Source organism: Sceloporus occidentalis, unplaced genomic scaffold, assembly GCF_023333645.1.
Source record: "Sceloporus occidentalis isolate IW3139 unplaced genomic scaffold, rSceOcc1.0.p SCAF_155, whole genome shotgun sequence".
NCBI classification, from domain to species: domain Eukaryota; kingdom Metazoa; phylum Chordata; class Lepidosauria; order Squamata; family Phrynosomatidae; genus Sceloporus; species Sceloporus occidentalis.
In genome coordinates, this window is record NW_028317135.1 from 459,583 (window position 1) to 475,403 (window position 15,821).

A 15,821-nucleotide genomic window follows, 5' to 3' on the forward strand; every position below is an offset into this window, starting at 1 on the left:
ATGGGTTTCTGTAAGACAAGTCCACGTCTGAACTCTTCAAAGCCATTGGGAGTGTTGATTTTATTTGCCCCGAATTCTATATCAGTTCTTACTCAGGTGACTTAAATCCCACACCTGCCCCGTCAGGATTTGGGCTCTCGGAAATCTCAGGAGCTCTGACCGAGCAGCACCCGGAAACTGCTGGAAACGGGAGAGACCCCCTCACCGGCTGAAATTCCTGGAATAAAATGCGTTCGTTTCACTGCCAACAATGTAGCTCCGCGCAGACAGGGCTGGTTTCTTACACTGTGGGTAAGAAATTGCGACACGATAAAGATATGTTGTTGAGAATGCAGCTGGATGACTGTGATCTGCCACAGGTCTGACAAGCATTTATTTGTATGGAAGGAACACCCTTTCATAACAAAAGCTGTCAGCCGGCAGACACTATATGTAAAGGGCACGGGGCAGGCACTCCCTAGCAGTTAGGCCTCAATAAGTGGAATTATCAGAGGGCTACCAGATGTTGCATGTGATGGGGTACATACGGAAGCTGCATTTTCAGTTAAAGGAAAGATTTCTCACCCCAAATCGCAGCCCTTACGCAAATTAGTGGGATATAACTTTCTGGGGTGCTTGCATGGGAAGCCTGTGAATTTACCCAAGTATTCCCAGCGCTATCAACTGATGCCGTTACATGGTGATTAGCTAAATACACAGGGTGCAGGTCACTGTGTGACTCGCACAAGGCATTATAAGCTGCCCTACAATAATAGGAAGCCAAATATTTACCCTGAGCTTGACACAAAGAACGTACAGGGGATACGGAGTGTGTGTGGAAGACGTCTGTCCATGGAAGTCCATCACAGAAGAACCATTCCACCTCCGCTTTGGTGGGTGCAACCTGCATACCATTTACCCCTTAATCCCCATTAACTGAACTCCCCGGAAGGGGGTGAAATGTCCCTGTTACTCAGGGGCAGGTCTGTGCAGCTCTTACAGTACCCCAACTTTCAGGAAAGAAAGCGTAGCAGAACCAAATAACAGAAAACAAGGGTGGACCCGATCGTGACACTGTGAGAACTCGTTGTTTTGAAACAATGAAGCAGAGGCTCGCTGAGTGCAGCATCTCACCGGCATCTGCACCAGGAATGTCTGTTTTCTTTGGAAAAAAAATCTCCACTCTGGCTAGAGATACAGCCCAGCCCTGCTTGGAGTGTTTGGACAAAATAGTTTGAGTCGCCATAGTAATGAGTGACTGTAACTGCAGCTGTACGTGGTGTGGAAAGAGTGGTGTGAATCACAGGGAAATGACACAGATCGGTATTTGGGGATATCCTCTTAAAACTGCTGCGGTAACACCCTGTACTAAGAAGCTTACAATCTAGTGGTATGATGACAGACTCTGCCCCAAGGAGCTTACAGTCTAGATGTATGATGGGAGACCCTGGTCTGGTACTGTCCAATAATTATTCTAATTAATAATTTTGTTGCAGCATATCTACTAAAAATAATAATCGACCACATAAAAGTACTAATTCGATAACTAGCGGGTCAGGCATTCTCTGGCGGGGCCTTTGGCTCCCAGTCTCTTTTTCATTGTTCTAATGAAGATCAGATTGTTTGCACATGTGGATCACTGCTGGCTGCCCGTGGGATGATCCTTGGTGTAGGGATCGGGGTCTGCCGCCTGCCCAGTGCTTTGGCTGATGGCATAGAGAAGCAGCAGTGAAGTCATGCTGTCGGTAGGCATCCGGCCAGAAGGAAGGGGGGGGAGTGAGGCTGAGGGTGGTGTCTCTGCACTGCGGAGGGCGAGTGAGCAGGGAGTGTCAGCTTATTCCACGTTAATGCTGCTCGGGATATGGAAAAGTACAAGAAGAGACGGGGGATTCAGCAATATCACAATGGGGAAAACATGCACAGGGGGGGCAGGACAACAGATGGAATGGAGTAGAAAGTAACGCTAAACTTACAAAATTCAGTAAGGACCTGACTAATATTGTGTAGGTCTCCCTTTTGCCCCGTAGAGGCATGGACTCCAGTAGACCTCTGTAGTCCTGTTAGTTGCGAGGTACGGCCTCCATGTATGCGTCCGTGTGCCGCGTGTTCTCCAGGTAAGCTACGCACCCGACCATCCACGTGATGCAGGTGTAAAAGAAAACGTGATTCATCAGAACGGCCACCTTCTTCCATCGTTCCGTGGTCCAGTTCTTCTGCTCATGTGCCCATTGTTGGTGCTTTCGGCAGTGGACGGGGGTCAGAATGGGCACGCAGCCCCATACGCAATAAACTGCGATGCTCTGTGTGTTCTGACACCTATCTATCAGAACCACCAGTAACTTTTTCAGCAGTTGCTACAGCAGCTCGTCCACACGGGCCGGCCTTCTCCCCCTCGTGCATCAGTGAGCCTCGGCCGCCCATGACCCTGTCGCCAGGGACACCCCACAGTTTTGGAGATGCTCTGACCCAGTCATCTCGCTATCACATTTTGTGATATCCCTCTTATATCCCGAAGGCCCCACAGGCTCCCAGCCCGAGTCCCCCCCGGCAGGCAGCAACACAATGACCTGCAGTGTTTGGCTGCTGGGGAAATGGTATTTTCTGTTGCTACCCAAAGGCAGGGAGCGTGCCGAAAACATAAAAACAAGTAGGGCTCATTTATATTTACAGCAAACATCTTGAACCCACAGCTACCCCTTAGAGATGGCATTCCCTTCGATTTGTTGCCCTGATCAGGAAGCCTTGTATTATGATTATCATCATTATCTTGTATTTCTATGGCGGCGCGTTACAGTCCATACGTTCGATAGGTCTGAGGAAACAATGCTTATAGCCTAAGACAAACCGATACATTAGGTACAGAGAACCCTTCTGACACGTTTACACTAAAGTCTTATTAAGTACTGTACGGCAGAAACAATGCTGCATACCCCTCCCAGTATAACACAGAGCCACATTGTGTGTGTGACTAACATAGACTTGTTCATTTTATTTGGGTGCTCAGCTCTAATCTTATCTCCACCTTCTTAAGTAAGCCTAACAAGGCTTTAGCTCGTATAATATGTGAGTCACAGACTGAGGTCGGGATCAGGCTGCATACACACATGACAGCCTGGAGGGGGAGCTCTGGGGCAGTGATAATTACACTGGGGTACAAAACAAGACACAATCTTGGGGGTTTCTCCTCTAATCCTGATCTCTACGCAGGTAATAATGTTATCTACGTCATCTGTGTGACTCCTGTTAATGTTTGGTTAACAGTTGGCATCCTTTTTACCTGGGTAGACCTGGGCACGGTGCCCATGAGTATCTACCATTGGGCATGGCTGGCTACATTTTACGTGGATAGATCTGGGCTTAGTGGCTGTTGGCGGTAAATCTGATAACTCCTTCCCGCTCCTAATCTTGTTGCTGTTCCTCTAACTATGCTACTTTAAGGCTACAGAAGTTCCAACAAAGGAGAGGGAGTTAAGATTGCTGCTCCAATTCGCACACACATAAGGTAGCTTTCTTATAATATTTATTGCCTTTTTTTATTTTTGGTCCACGGTTGTATAGGTTTATTAAAGTGTGTAAGATATAGGATTTTGTACTAGTCATTGTGCTCCTATGCTGCTGTATAAATCCAAATGTGTTAATATGCCGTACATTTTGGAGTAAGCTAGCCCCGTATTAATATTTATATGTAATTAACAGTCACATAAATATGAACACAGTCCCTGGGAATCCCCTTCAGGGAGTGTCAGAGAGCTTTTGTGAATTCAGCTGCAGAAAAATGCACCCCCTGCTGGTAAAAGGGTAGAAATGCTACCATCCAACATGCCACAGACTCCAAGATACAGCGTCATGAAATCAAGCTACAAAGAGCTGTACCTCAAGCATACCCCATGCACACCAGCTGCCATCTTGGGTCAGGGTACTTGGCAAAGTTTCTGCAGGCTTAAGTGTGGATCCTGCAAAGGAGCATCGACCTTTGTGAAACGCGTCGGGCCTGAGTTGGCAGCCAATGGGCTGCTTTCAGTCTGTTATGCAAGGACCATAAACCGATGGGAGACACTGGGAGAACTCCCTGAGTCCAGTCCTAAAGGGGGGCTGGGGCTGTTTCCTTTGTGTGAATGCCTAAGATATGATAATTATCACAGTACTTCCAATTGGTGTTTTGAAGAAACTACAAAGCAAGTAAGAAGGTGACACTTATGAGATGTATGTCCTGCAGCATCATATGGGCTTTAATGTGGCCCCACAATTTTCATTCATCATAATCGGAAGGAAGACATTGAGCATTGATAAAAAAAAACAAGACACACATACCTGGCAGCACTGTGTGCCCATCAGTATCCACCACTAGGCACAGCTGGCATTCAGTGCAGTGTCTGCCCATCATCATTATCCACCACTGGGCACGGCTGGCATTCAGTGCAGTGTCTGCCCATCATCATTATCCACCACTGGGCACGGCTGGCATTCAGTGCAGTGTCTGCCTGTCAGTATCAACCACTGGGCACCGCTGGCATTCAGTGCAGTGTCTGCCCATCAGTATCCACCTCTGGGCAAAGCTGGCATCCAGTGCAGTGTCTGCCCATCAGTATCCACCTCTGGGCCACGGCTGGCATCAAGTGCAGTGTCTCCCCGTCAGTACCCACCAGTGGCCAAGGATAGGTTTCATACAAGGGGCACATTAGCCTGGGGGTGTAATATCACAGGATGGGGCATAAAGGGGATATCATGGCAGAGGTAACACAGGGATGGGTGGTGTACCAGGCTGGTGCTGTCTCCCAGCAGTGGCAGTTACACTGGGTATTACTGGAATGTGTGGTATTATTGCCCCAGCAGTGGCATTTATACATGGTATTACAGGAATATGTTGCATTGTTACACCTGGGTAGTTTATGTTCCAGCATTGGCATTTACACTGGGTATTACTGGAATGTGTGGCATTATTACACCTGGGTGATTTATTACCCCAGCAGTGGCATTTACACATGGTATTACAAGAATATGTGGCATTATTACACCTGGGTGGTTTATGTACCAGCAGTGGCATTTACACGGGGTATTATTGGGAATGTGTGGTATTATTGCCCCAGCAGTGGCATTTACACGTGGTATTACAGGAATATGTTGCATTATTACACCTGGGTGGTTTAATACACCAGCATTGGCATTTACAGGGGGTATTACTCGAATGTGTGGTATTATTACCCCTGTATATTACCGAGTATATGAGATATTTGTATACCTGCTGCTTTAATACCCCGTAAGAGGCAGTAACGCTGGGGTAGCACACAGCAAACACCCGTCCTGTCGCGCGCACGTCTCGTTGCCCGGTTAAACACAGCAGCCGCCTGTCAGGCGACGCGGGCGCTGCGTGATGACGTAACGCCGGTCAGGTTTCACATCAATGTGCTGCTGAGACCTTGCAGAAACAAGGCAGGTGAGAGGGCAGGGGCAGGAAGGGGAAAAGAGGGAGGAGAAAGCAAGGGCAAGAAGGGGGCAAGAGAGGTGAAAGCAGGGGCAGAAAGGGGACGAGAGGAAGGGTATAAGAGGGCTGGGGCAGGTAGGGGCAAGAAGTGGACAAGAGGAAGAAGTGGGCAGGGGGCAAGAAGGGGGTAATGGGGGTTGCATGGGGATAAGGCAAGGAGTCGAAATGGGAAAGTGGGGGCAGTAGAAGGTGATTAAGAGGGTAACATTCTAGTTCATGTTACACACTGGCTTGGCATGTATGGGGTTATGTATATAAAGATACCACTTTTAAAGTGGCCTTATCACCATAGCAACCCAGAAACAGCTACTGTTGATTGGACCGCTCTGTGTGGTTGCTATGGTGATACAAGCACATTTCAACGTTTAGAGCCGGTAAAACGCACACTAAAAATGGCTAATAATAATGGGGGGGGGTGAGTGCACGCATGCGCGCCCGCCTATGTCTGTGTGGGCAGCACTTTGCACCGATTCATGTGACCGTTTGTTGATCTAGCCTGTCACTGTATACACGCGTGTGTGCCCAGACTAACTGTCTGTGTTCTATCCCTAAAGGTGTCATCATGCTTAGAAGCTGTGCCAGGCTGATCCGTGGGGGCACTGCCATCTGTCACCCCCGCACACACCTCCCAAATGCCAGCTCCATTCCCTGCCACTTCTCGGTGAGCTCCACCTGTGTCTGAAGAGCCTTTCTTTCTAAAATCGGGGGCCGATCCCTTTATATCTTTTTTTTTTTTCCTCCCCAGATCACCTGTCCGTGTCCTGTTGAGGGACTCAGGGATTTCGGTTTACCTAACGCTACCTGGAGCCAGAAGCTGCTGGATTTATTTAACAAGTTCGAGGAGCTGAGTAAGAACGGGGAGTGGAGGAGGATTCCCTCCTATAACACGACCGTTCACCACATGGAAGGTAAGTGTCGGGCAGAAATATGTTTTTTTACCCCTGCCAGGTGCAGAAAGGGGCACTTTGTTTAAATGCAGCTGCGCTACGAATCCAGCCTGGGCAGGCATGGGAAGATACCTATAGATAGCTATGGATTACAGGATTAGTATGAAGATACTGGCTGTCTGCGGGATTAAATCCACACGCTTGTTCGTGTTACTTACACTAAACTTTATTGTTCCAGAAAAGCATGTTCTGAGCTACAAATGCTTACTCGATGGGTAAACTGCCTTCCTGCCCTGCAGTTGTGGGCCAGATTGTCCCCTCTGAAAGCCTGCGGTTGGCATGGGTGATTATGGATTAACTGTTTAAATCCCTTCATGGATAAACTGCCCACGCCCCACGACACAGGCACTTGGAACATCACTACGCATGGATACTGCCCCTGACTTTTTTTCCGTACACAGGAGATGTGAACGCAGGGAGGGAGAATCGTCTCTTCACTAGGAACACTGACCAGGACGGGGTTGGCTTTGAATACAGTATGTTTTATAACAAGGCAGAGAAAAGGATGGTCTGTCTCTTCCAGCCTGGACACTACCTGGAGGGACCCCCGGGGTAAGAGATTAGTAAAATGAGGGTGCAGGTAACTTAGTCAGTCGAGATGTATTGAGGTATAAAAAATACTTAATAGAATATTGTGCGTAATATATATATATATATTAATTCCCTCTCCTGTGTGCAGGTTTACTCATGGAGGCTGCATCGCCACAATCATTGACAGCACGGCCGGAGCAGGAGCTGTGTATGGCTGCGGCACAGTCATGACGGCCAACCTGAACATTGACTATCGCAAGTAGGTCTGCCGCAGGGAAGGGCAAATAAGGCACCAATTTACCATTCGCCTGACAGGCAGACCCCCCCCATGGACAGTTACATTTCAGCCACTAATAGATTGTAAGCGTCGTCCTTTTTGGGGGCTGTATGGCCAGCCTCATATTCTTACATTCCAACGTTAACTATTAATACAAATGTTGGGTCCAAGCCCTTGGCGGCCACTAATAAGCGGTGCTCAAACCCTCCTATGATTGGTTCTTGAATTAATTAATATCACAGCACAGATTGAAAAACTCTTACAGGGCTACATCATAAATTTCTGGCTTTTTGCTCTGTGTGTAGCATTCATTCACATCACCCCTAGACATATATCCCATCTCTGTAGTGACCACTTCTTTCTTCAGCCCCATCCCCCTGGGCCACACGGTGATCGTGGACAGCAAGGTGGAGAACGTGGAGGGTCGGAAGGTGTTCTGCAGCTGTCACATCCGGAGTCACGATGACGAGGTGCTGCATACAGAGGCAACCGGTGAGCAGGGTGATCATTCTCAGACAAGAGCCGGATACATAATCTAAACAATCCCTGGCCTGGGGTGTACCTGAGTCACTGTCAGACAGATAGCGGCCGCTGGCGCCAGGTACAGGTGGTTGTCTAGCTGTACCTCAGCCAGGACCCTGCCAGGGACCCCTGCAGCTGAGCTTCCTTGTTTTGTGGTTTTCTGCCTTTTTTGTTTTTGTTTCTCATCCCTCCCTCTTGCTCGGCTAACCTTTTTGTTTTGCTGTGTCTTGTTTTTTCTTTCTTAGTTCTATTCGTTAAGGTGGGCTCTTGAGTAATGCTCAGACGGTGCTGGGACGGGAAATGGTCAAGTACCCCAGCCCTGAGCAGGAGAGTGCAGGATAAGAGGATATGCAGATACCTTTCATTTCTAGATAGCAAGTCGATACCGCTAAAAGGACAGTCCCAGGACCGAAGGACTCGTATCCAGACGTCGGTAACAGAAGATCGATTAGATGTTTCTCCTTGAATAGCTGGACCCTCATTGCAATGAAAACCAGTATTTACCAGTAACTGTTAGCAGCAGCTGGGAGCCGCCTATTCTGGGGAACAGGACAGCCACACAGCCTCATCCAGAACTCAATAAAAGCTCTTTTAGTAGGATAACTGCCAGGTATTTTGGGTTGTCCAGTCCCATTCTGCTCCATGTATTAACCATTTCAGTGTGCCCATGCTCAGAGCGGCCACTGCATGGTTACTCTAATGTTGCTGATCTCTGCTTGTTCGCACAGTGTTCCCCCCAGCTGAAGCCCTCCGACCTACTTCTTTTCATTTTAGTATTTATTACAGTATGTATTTCTACTTAAACTCTGCACTCAAAACGCAGTAATGTATGGATTGGGCAGTGTTTCCAGCCAGCGGGCTTTTCTTAACTGTTTAGTTATAGAGACACATGAAAGCCCCCAATGAGTTAGCCAGGGAAGGCTTCCTTGCTGTTCCGTCAGGCGATAATGGAGCACGAGTGCTGATCTCATTCACTGTACAGTGTCTAATAACCCCAGGCGTAAGCGATATAAACGGCATTCCGGTTATCAGACACAAGCAGCTTGGAGCTGAGGCATTTCTTTGTGTTCTTCTGCCATTGTCTTTGTAACGAGTGATAATGCCTCTGTATAACCACAGGCTGGTCTGATCTCTGAAATCGGGGCTTCTCGCTGGGTATAAATCGCGCTGAATTCTCCACCGGTTACGGAACTTACTTTGTTTGTAGTATTTCTCTAACGTTCTTTTTGTCTGCTGCTTCCTTGTCCTTGGGAGCCCTCGGTATATACCGTATTGGCTCGAATATAGGCCGCACTTTTCCCCCCGACTTTAAGTCTTTAAAGTGGGGGTGCGGCCTATATTCTTGGTCTAGCGCCCGACGCCCGGGACATGCAGTTCCGGGCGCCGGGCAGGCAGCAGGGTTAGGATACAGATCCCCCGCAGCAGTGCAGTGGACCCGTATCCTACTCTCTGATACGATGCGTTTTACCTCTGCCCCCAAGACTTACCAGAGAAGACTCCCGGGTGTCTTGCGCGGCCGGCGGGGGACACCTACGCAATACGCATATACAACTTCCGATGCCGGCACATCCGCTGAGTCCCGGCACCGGAAGTTGTATACGCGTATTGCTAGATGTCCCCCGCCGGCCCCGCAAGACACTCGGGAGTCTGCTCTGGTAAATCGGGGGGGGGGGGCAGAGTGGCAGCATATCTCGGGGGGGGGACAGAGTGGCAGCATATCTCGGGGGGGGAGACAGAGTGGCAGCATATCTCGGGGGGGAGGACAATGGCTGCATATCTCGGGGGGGGGGGAGACAGAGTGGCAGCATGTCTATTAAAAAAAAGGTTTTCTTTAAAAAAGCACCAAACTTTTAGGGTGCGGCCTATACACGGGGGCGGCCTATATCCGAGCCAATACGGTAATACGACTGAGAACCTGCTTTGCAATCTGGTTTTACTTTTGTATTCTTAGCACTTCTTGAATCTACTGCTTTCCTCCAAAAGGGTCAATAAAGGTCTCCCTTTCCAATGCTCAGTAATTGACTTTTTTTTGGAGGTTTGGTTTAGTTGACTGGGACTGGTAATATTAGAACACCAAAAATAATACGGGCACGACGTGTTCCCCAGAGCTTCCAATCCATAACATTCTCTGCAGCATAACATTAAACACGTGTGCTTGTGTTCCTTCCGTGTTCTGGGTGAGCAGCAGGTGCCTCCTAGTGCCTGGTAGTGTGAGCTGTGATTGACAGCAGGAAAGAGGAGGAAGAAGTCCGGGGAAGCTATCCTGGTCTGGGGTGTTTACAGTACATTCTCTTACAATGGGCAACGACCTCACTACACCCTATGTCTGAAAAAACACTTGTCATCAGTTCTTTCTGAGAAGCCTGGCCGATTTCTGTGTGAACACGTTACCTCTTTACTTCTAATGCAGCGTTCGACAAGTGCTGGCCAGCTTGCTCTATAGCTGGTCCATTTGACCACCTAGTACCACACGAGACCGGCAGACCCGTTTTCAAAGACTTTACAGCCTAGTGCTACAATGGCAGGCTCTGTACCAAGGAGCTTTCACACTTGCACCTGGATATGCCGGTAATTTACATTCACAAACACATGAATCACAGGCTCTTTGAAAGCTGCGTTTGAAGTAGAGTCTCATGAATAGATCATCCATACGTTACCAGGAGAGACCAAGCCGAAGGCTCAGAGTCTATTCAGGTTAGAGTATTATTCTGGAACTAACGGGAATATTCCCCCACCTCATTATCCTACACATGACGGCATGAGACACCACGAGAGAGAACAAATAAATAACCAAAGCGATTTGAGACATTGTATCAACGCATAAGTATTTCTAAAGCTGAAATTAATTTCTTAAAACACATGAAAGGGAGTGCGAGATCCCATAGATCTCTTCGGATCAAAGTGTGATCTATAACCCTGGACCAAGCTGATTAATAGGGCAAACATCTCCAAAAAACCTGCTGCCACAAGGTATTTTCTCACTCCAGCCACAATGTTAATTGTCAGAAATCTTAAATGTCTTGTCTCTGGAATAACCCTTAAATTAACAGAGGAAGAATGCCCCAGTCGCACAGAGGGTTAAATGCCTGGGGCGGAAGATTGACGGAACCTTTCAGGGCAAATAAACCAATTTGTCACGAGACAAAGCGCGAAAGTAACAAAGTCGGGTAAATAGGTTAATTAGGAGCCGGAGAGGAAAGAACACAGGTTACACAATCACAATGGGAATGGACACATTGGCATTCTCAGAGCCTTGTGCCTGCTGTGCCGAGCCCGGGATACGGGCAGAGAGGTGCGCAGAAGAGATACTGCAGGGAGTGACGTCCCATTGTGTGTCTATAAAAGCCATGAGCATCATGCGCAGACGGTGAGGAGCAGCACTGAAGCATTGCTCTGTGATCAGAGACTGCACGGAACCGTCTACGGAGGCTGCACGGAACCCGGTACCCGGACCAGGCGGCAGGACGGCGACTGAATGGGTACGGTGTTCTAGACTTTATTCTGTGAAGGTGTTTAATGTTTCTTGTGTGTGTATATTTTTAGATTTAAACTTTTTTTATATAAAGATTTTATTGGGGTTTATGATGGACACAGAAGGGGCATGCATGTGAGTGACACTCAGCATAGTACATATTAGTCCAAGCATACGCATAGATAAATCCACTAAACATTTTTGTTTTCCTTGTTTGCGAGGCAACTTCATAAAAGGCAACATCAGAATAACAGATCGAGGGGACAGGGTGAGGAATAAGGTCGACATGTCTAGGTGTGCGGGCAGCTGAGCAAATGGGCTCATTGAGTAAAGGGTTAATAAGACCCGCTATGTGGATTTCCAGTCTTGGGGTACCATTAACACAAGAGATAAGGTATGGGACCGGGCAACAAACATTCCTGGAAACTCAATTGTGTGCCCTGGGAAATAGAGAACACACTTAGCAATAAGGATTGTCAGGTGCGAAACGCGTTGGGAGGTTTCTTTCTCGTTTCCCTGTTATACCTGCTCTGAATGGAGGCTTGGGTCCCATTAGGTCTGATGGGACATCTGGGGGTTCTGAGGTATTAGGAGAGTCTAAACCTTTTTGTTTACATTTTCCAGTCTGGTTGGTGGGAAATGGGGTAATGTGGGGTAAAACGGGCATTATAGAGAAACACTGAGGTTGAGCGCTCTCTGCCGGGTCTGTAGCAATGTGTCTGTATGTCTGTCTGTCTCTCTGTGTCTTGTCTCTCTCTGTATGTCTGTCCATCTATATCTATGCATCTATGTATACGTAGAATTATTTATCTAACTCTTTACTAGTTACCTGTCTGTTCTCACATATGAGTTAAAGGAGACCAGTACCTGTGCCCCGACCATGAGTCTTTGTTATCCAGGGCGGTTTTGGGGTTCAAAGCTCAGATTCTTGGGCTGTCATGACGTATCACAGGATTCCAGGGTGTTGGGACACATGGACGGATTCTGGGGCTGTTGGGATACATGGCCAGGTTATGGGGGTGTCCCAAAACATGACTCTCTAAGCGCCTATGGCGTTCTCGACTCTTGTGAACACATGAGCACTGCTTTGGTCTGTAGGTGTTTTCACACACTGAATTTTGGGGACCTCTTGGTGTTTCATAGAGCTTGACGTGTGATGAAGACACTCATCGCTGTGAATGACACGGAACATAGGGATTCAGTGTCCTCCTCACACACAACTGGATTTAATTTATGAGCTATTAAAGTGACCTTACATTTCACAGACTCTTATTGCACATGGTCCTTGTCACGGAGCTGGCTAGTCTGACCGACTACCTCCGCTGTCTTGTGCTCCCTTAGCCTGGGACAACACACTTTCTTCGGTTCCCCAGTCACTAGCCGAGACTCAGTGTAGGGTAAAACCAAACGAAGACTGGATATATCCAGCAAAACACACATTAACATAAAACAAGATATTGGGACACAACCCGCCCCTTAATCTGCCTCCCAGAGACAACAGGGGCAGTAACGGGATTAACAATACCATAAGGGGGCGAGACTGATTTATATAACATTAAACTGAAACAATGGTGGTCACTCCCTGGTGGCAGATCCTGGCTGTCTGCTGGAGATAATCCCCTCAACCAGTGATGAGATGATACTGCTGGGGGTAGCCACAGAAGCCTTTACAAACCCAGGGCCCATAGTCAATAGGGAGGAGGCTGGCAGTCAGGCTTCTCCAGTGGTCCCAGTGATGGAGGCTTCCGTCACAGTCCTTCCCAACCCAACTAAGAAAGAAGCGAACACTAACCGGGCAGCAAATACATATAACCGCCGTGTGATCTGTATCATTGCACATGTATGTTTTCCTATGCCTTGTCATACCGTTCTCTTCTAGAGGCACCTACTAAATGTCCTTTTTTATTTTCAGATTAAGCTGTCGATATAAATCAAGTGTCTTCTGGTTTCCATCCTGTCTCCAAGTCCATAAGATCATCTTCAATTTAAATGTTTCACCACAAAAAGAAGGTTCTTCCTTCTTGCCCTAATATCCTTACTCCTGACCAGATCCCTAAATTTTTTATACCTCCTAAACTGCCGTCTATGCTGGGCAAAAGTGGACACGCTCGAGCGGATCTAGATAAGACCAACTCAGAAATGGGATACAAGACTGTGCCAAGGGCGCTGCTTTGGTCAGCCAACCGGCACGTCATCCAGGTGGAGGATGCGGAACCAGAGACAGAAGAACCCGGGGAAAATCCAAATCCCAACTTTCCAGTGTCCATCATGGGCAGTCCATACCTGTCCGAGAGCCCCCACACTCGCAGGAGGGAATCTCTCTTCCATGAGATGTGTGAGACACACGGATCCTGTGAGAAGACCTTGTCTCCCATGGACTTTACAATGGGCTGGAGGTCATCGTCATCCTTGGAAGCAGATCTTCAGCATGTTTCCCTCGGTCATACGGAAAACGACACTACTTCATCCTCAGAGTCTTCTCCCTTTAGCTCTCCTCTGCTAACACGTAACTTGGCCGGGAACCTCGTGAGCCACGTCTACAACAAGCAGCGCCTCTTTTTTCAGTCTATGACCGGGAGAACCCTTGATCGGGCAAACTCCTTGTCCACTGAGGAGACCAGCTCAACAGACACCAGCCCCAACTTCCCTCGAAAGCATGGCCAGAAAGACCTGGGGTCCTCTATGATGCATTTGGTTCCTCCACCCATCTTTCATTTGGATTTCATCTGCTGTCAGGAGAGGTTGACGAAGGAGACAGAGGTCATGCTAAGTAGGGGAGGTCTTCTCCACCTGTCGGCAGAGTACATGAAGGAGCTGATGCGGCTGAGGGTGAAGCTTGTCAGTGCAGAGAACCTGTACCCTGTTAATCAGGACCCCAAGACAATAAGCTGTTGTGTTGTCCTGTACCTGCATCCAGGGAAGTTACAGAAGCAGAGGAGCACCGTCATCCGCAGAAGCAGGAGCCCCATCTTCAACGAAGACTTCTTCTTTGAGGGGGTTGAGAAGGAGAAACTGAATACTAGCAGCCTAAGGGTGAAAGTTATAAACCGCGGGTCAGGCATGCGGCGGGATCTTCTACTGGGGGACATTGTGCTCCGTCTCTCAGACATCGTACCCTAGCTTATCGGTTCCTGATAGGAACGAAGGGCTAGCGCTCTCTGCAACTCTTTATTAGAGGAGTATTTGTGTGAGGGTCAGGACAGAGCTAACACGTGATTGCACATTCGTTTTTTAAACAGTGTCCATTGTAAGGTTTGGAGGTGCAAATAAAAACCAACGTGTTATTCGAGGTGGATGAGTTTGATACATTTAGTACCGCCAAGTATCCATAGAAAATAACCCTTGAAATAAATACATTGTATATATAACACAATGCTGTTCCGTCGAGGCTGGGTAAAAAATACAGTGGCTCCGTGGCTGGTTTCATGGGAAGGACTACGATTAAGAATATCCAAAGATCTCAGCAAGGTTCACAGCCTGGTCACAATGCTTTGAAGGTTTAGGCCTTTTCAAAGATCCGGAAGGTGCGAAGGGTTTCAAGGTCCGTGTGAGATGCCGTGTTGTGGTATCACTGCAAACATGGGGTCACCTGTAGGAACTCATTCCCCAGACTATCCTGACTCCTTCAGACTAGATGCACTGAATGGCGTTTATCTACTGCCACCTTCTAAGGTGAGACCCAGACCGGCCCCGCGCGTGGATCAGTGTTTGTAAGACATTTACACACTAGAGGGCGAACTATCCCAGGATTCCACAAACAGGGACCGTGCAGACTTTGTAACAGTATATGTAACAATTATTATCATCATTATTATTATTACTGATCCATGTAAAGTCTTCAGCAGTCCAACAGAGTTTTAATTCTTTACTTCATATAACCCCTATAACCCTGCCTATTACTACATATACATCTCCCTATAGCCCCTCCTATTACTCCATATAACTCCTCACTATAACCCCTTCTATTACTACATACACATCTCCCTATAACCCCTCCTATAGCGCGATATAACCACTCCACATACTCCATATAATCCCTCCCTCAACTCCCTCCTATTACTCCATATAATCCCTCCCTAAACCCCCTCCTATTACTCCACCTAACCCATCCCCTTAACCCCTCCTATTACTCCATATAACCCCTCCCTAAAACCCCTCTTATTACTCCATATAACCCCCTCATAACGCCATATAAAACCCATATACAAACCATCCTATAACCTCCCCAACAATTTTGCATTACTCCCTAAAACCTATTTTTAATATTCTATATTAATAATACATTCTATATATCTGCAGATATCCTAACATTTTATTATATGGTTTCACATCAAGCTTTCTGGTAAGATACTCTCTTCTGTGACGTCGTGACTAGGCCTCGTGTTCTGGGGACCCAGCTGATCTTCAGATGGAGGAACGTCTTCAGAAGAGGTAGAGATGTTTTGAGTGTGGTTTCCCCTGTGCCGTGTGACGGTGCATTTGTGGTCCTTACAACCAAACCTAGCTGTCATTTTTCCGTCTTTCTTCAAACAGAGGAAGCAAGAGATGGAGGTTAGATAGCAGCGAGTGATTTGTATCTGTGCTCTTAATGCTTGGCAGCAGAGGGGTCAG

At 47.7% G+C, this 15,821-nt stretch overlaps 2 protein-coding genes across 2 annotated transcripts; both read left to right on the plus strand.

Annotated features, from left to right (window-relative positions):
- The first annotated feature begins 3,798 nt into the window (after positions 1-3,798).
- LOC149280445 (acyl-coenzyme A thioesterase THEM4-like) lies at positions 3,799-8,080 on the plus strand. The gene is made up of 7 exons (XM_089500456.1): positions 3,799-3,895; positions 6,016-6,122; positions 6,207-6,375; positions 6,813-6,960; positions 7,088-7,198; positions 7,584-7,708; positions 7,998-8,080. The coding sequence occupies exons 1-7, from the start codon at positions 3,799-3,801 to the stop codon at positions 8,078-8,080; spliced, it is 840 nt and encodes a 279-aa protein (XP_089356582.1).
- A 5,215-nt stretch (positions 8,081-13,295) lies between these two features.
- Positions 13,296-14,330, plus strand: LOC149280446 (C2 calcium-dependent domain-containing protein 4C-like). The gene has a single exon (XM_089500457.1). The coding sequence runs from the start codon at positions 13,296-13,298 to the stop codon at positions 14,328-14,330; it is 1,035 nt and encodes a 344-aa protein (XP_089356583.1).
- The last annotated feature ends 1,491 nt before the right edge of the window (positions 14,331-15,821 follow it).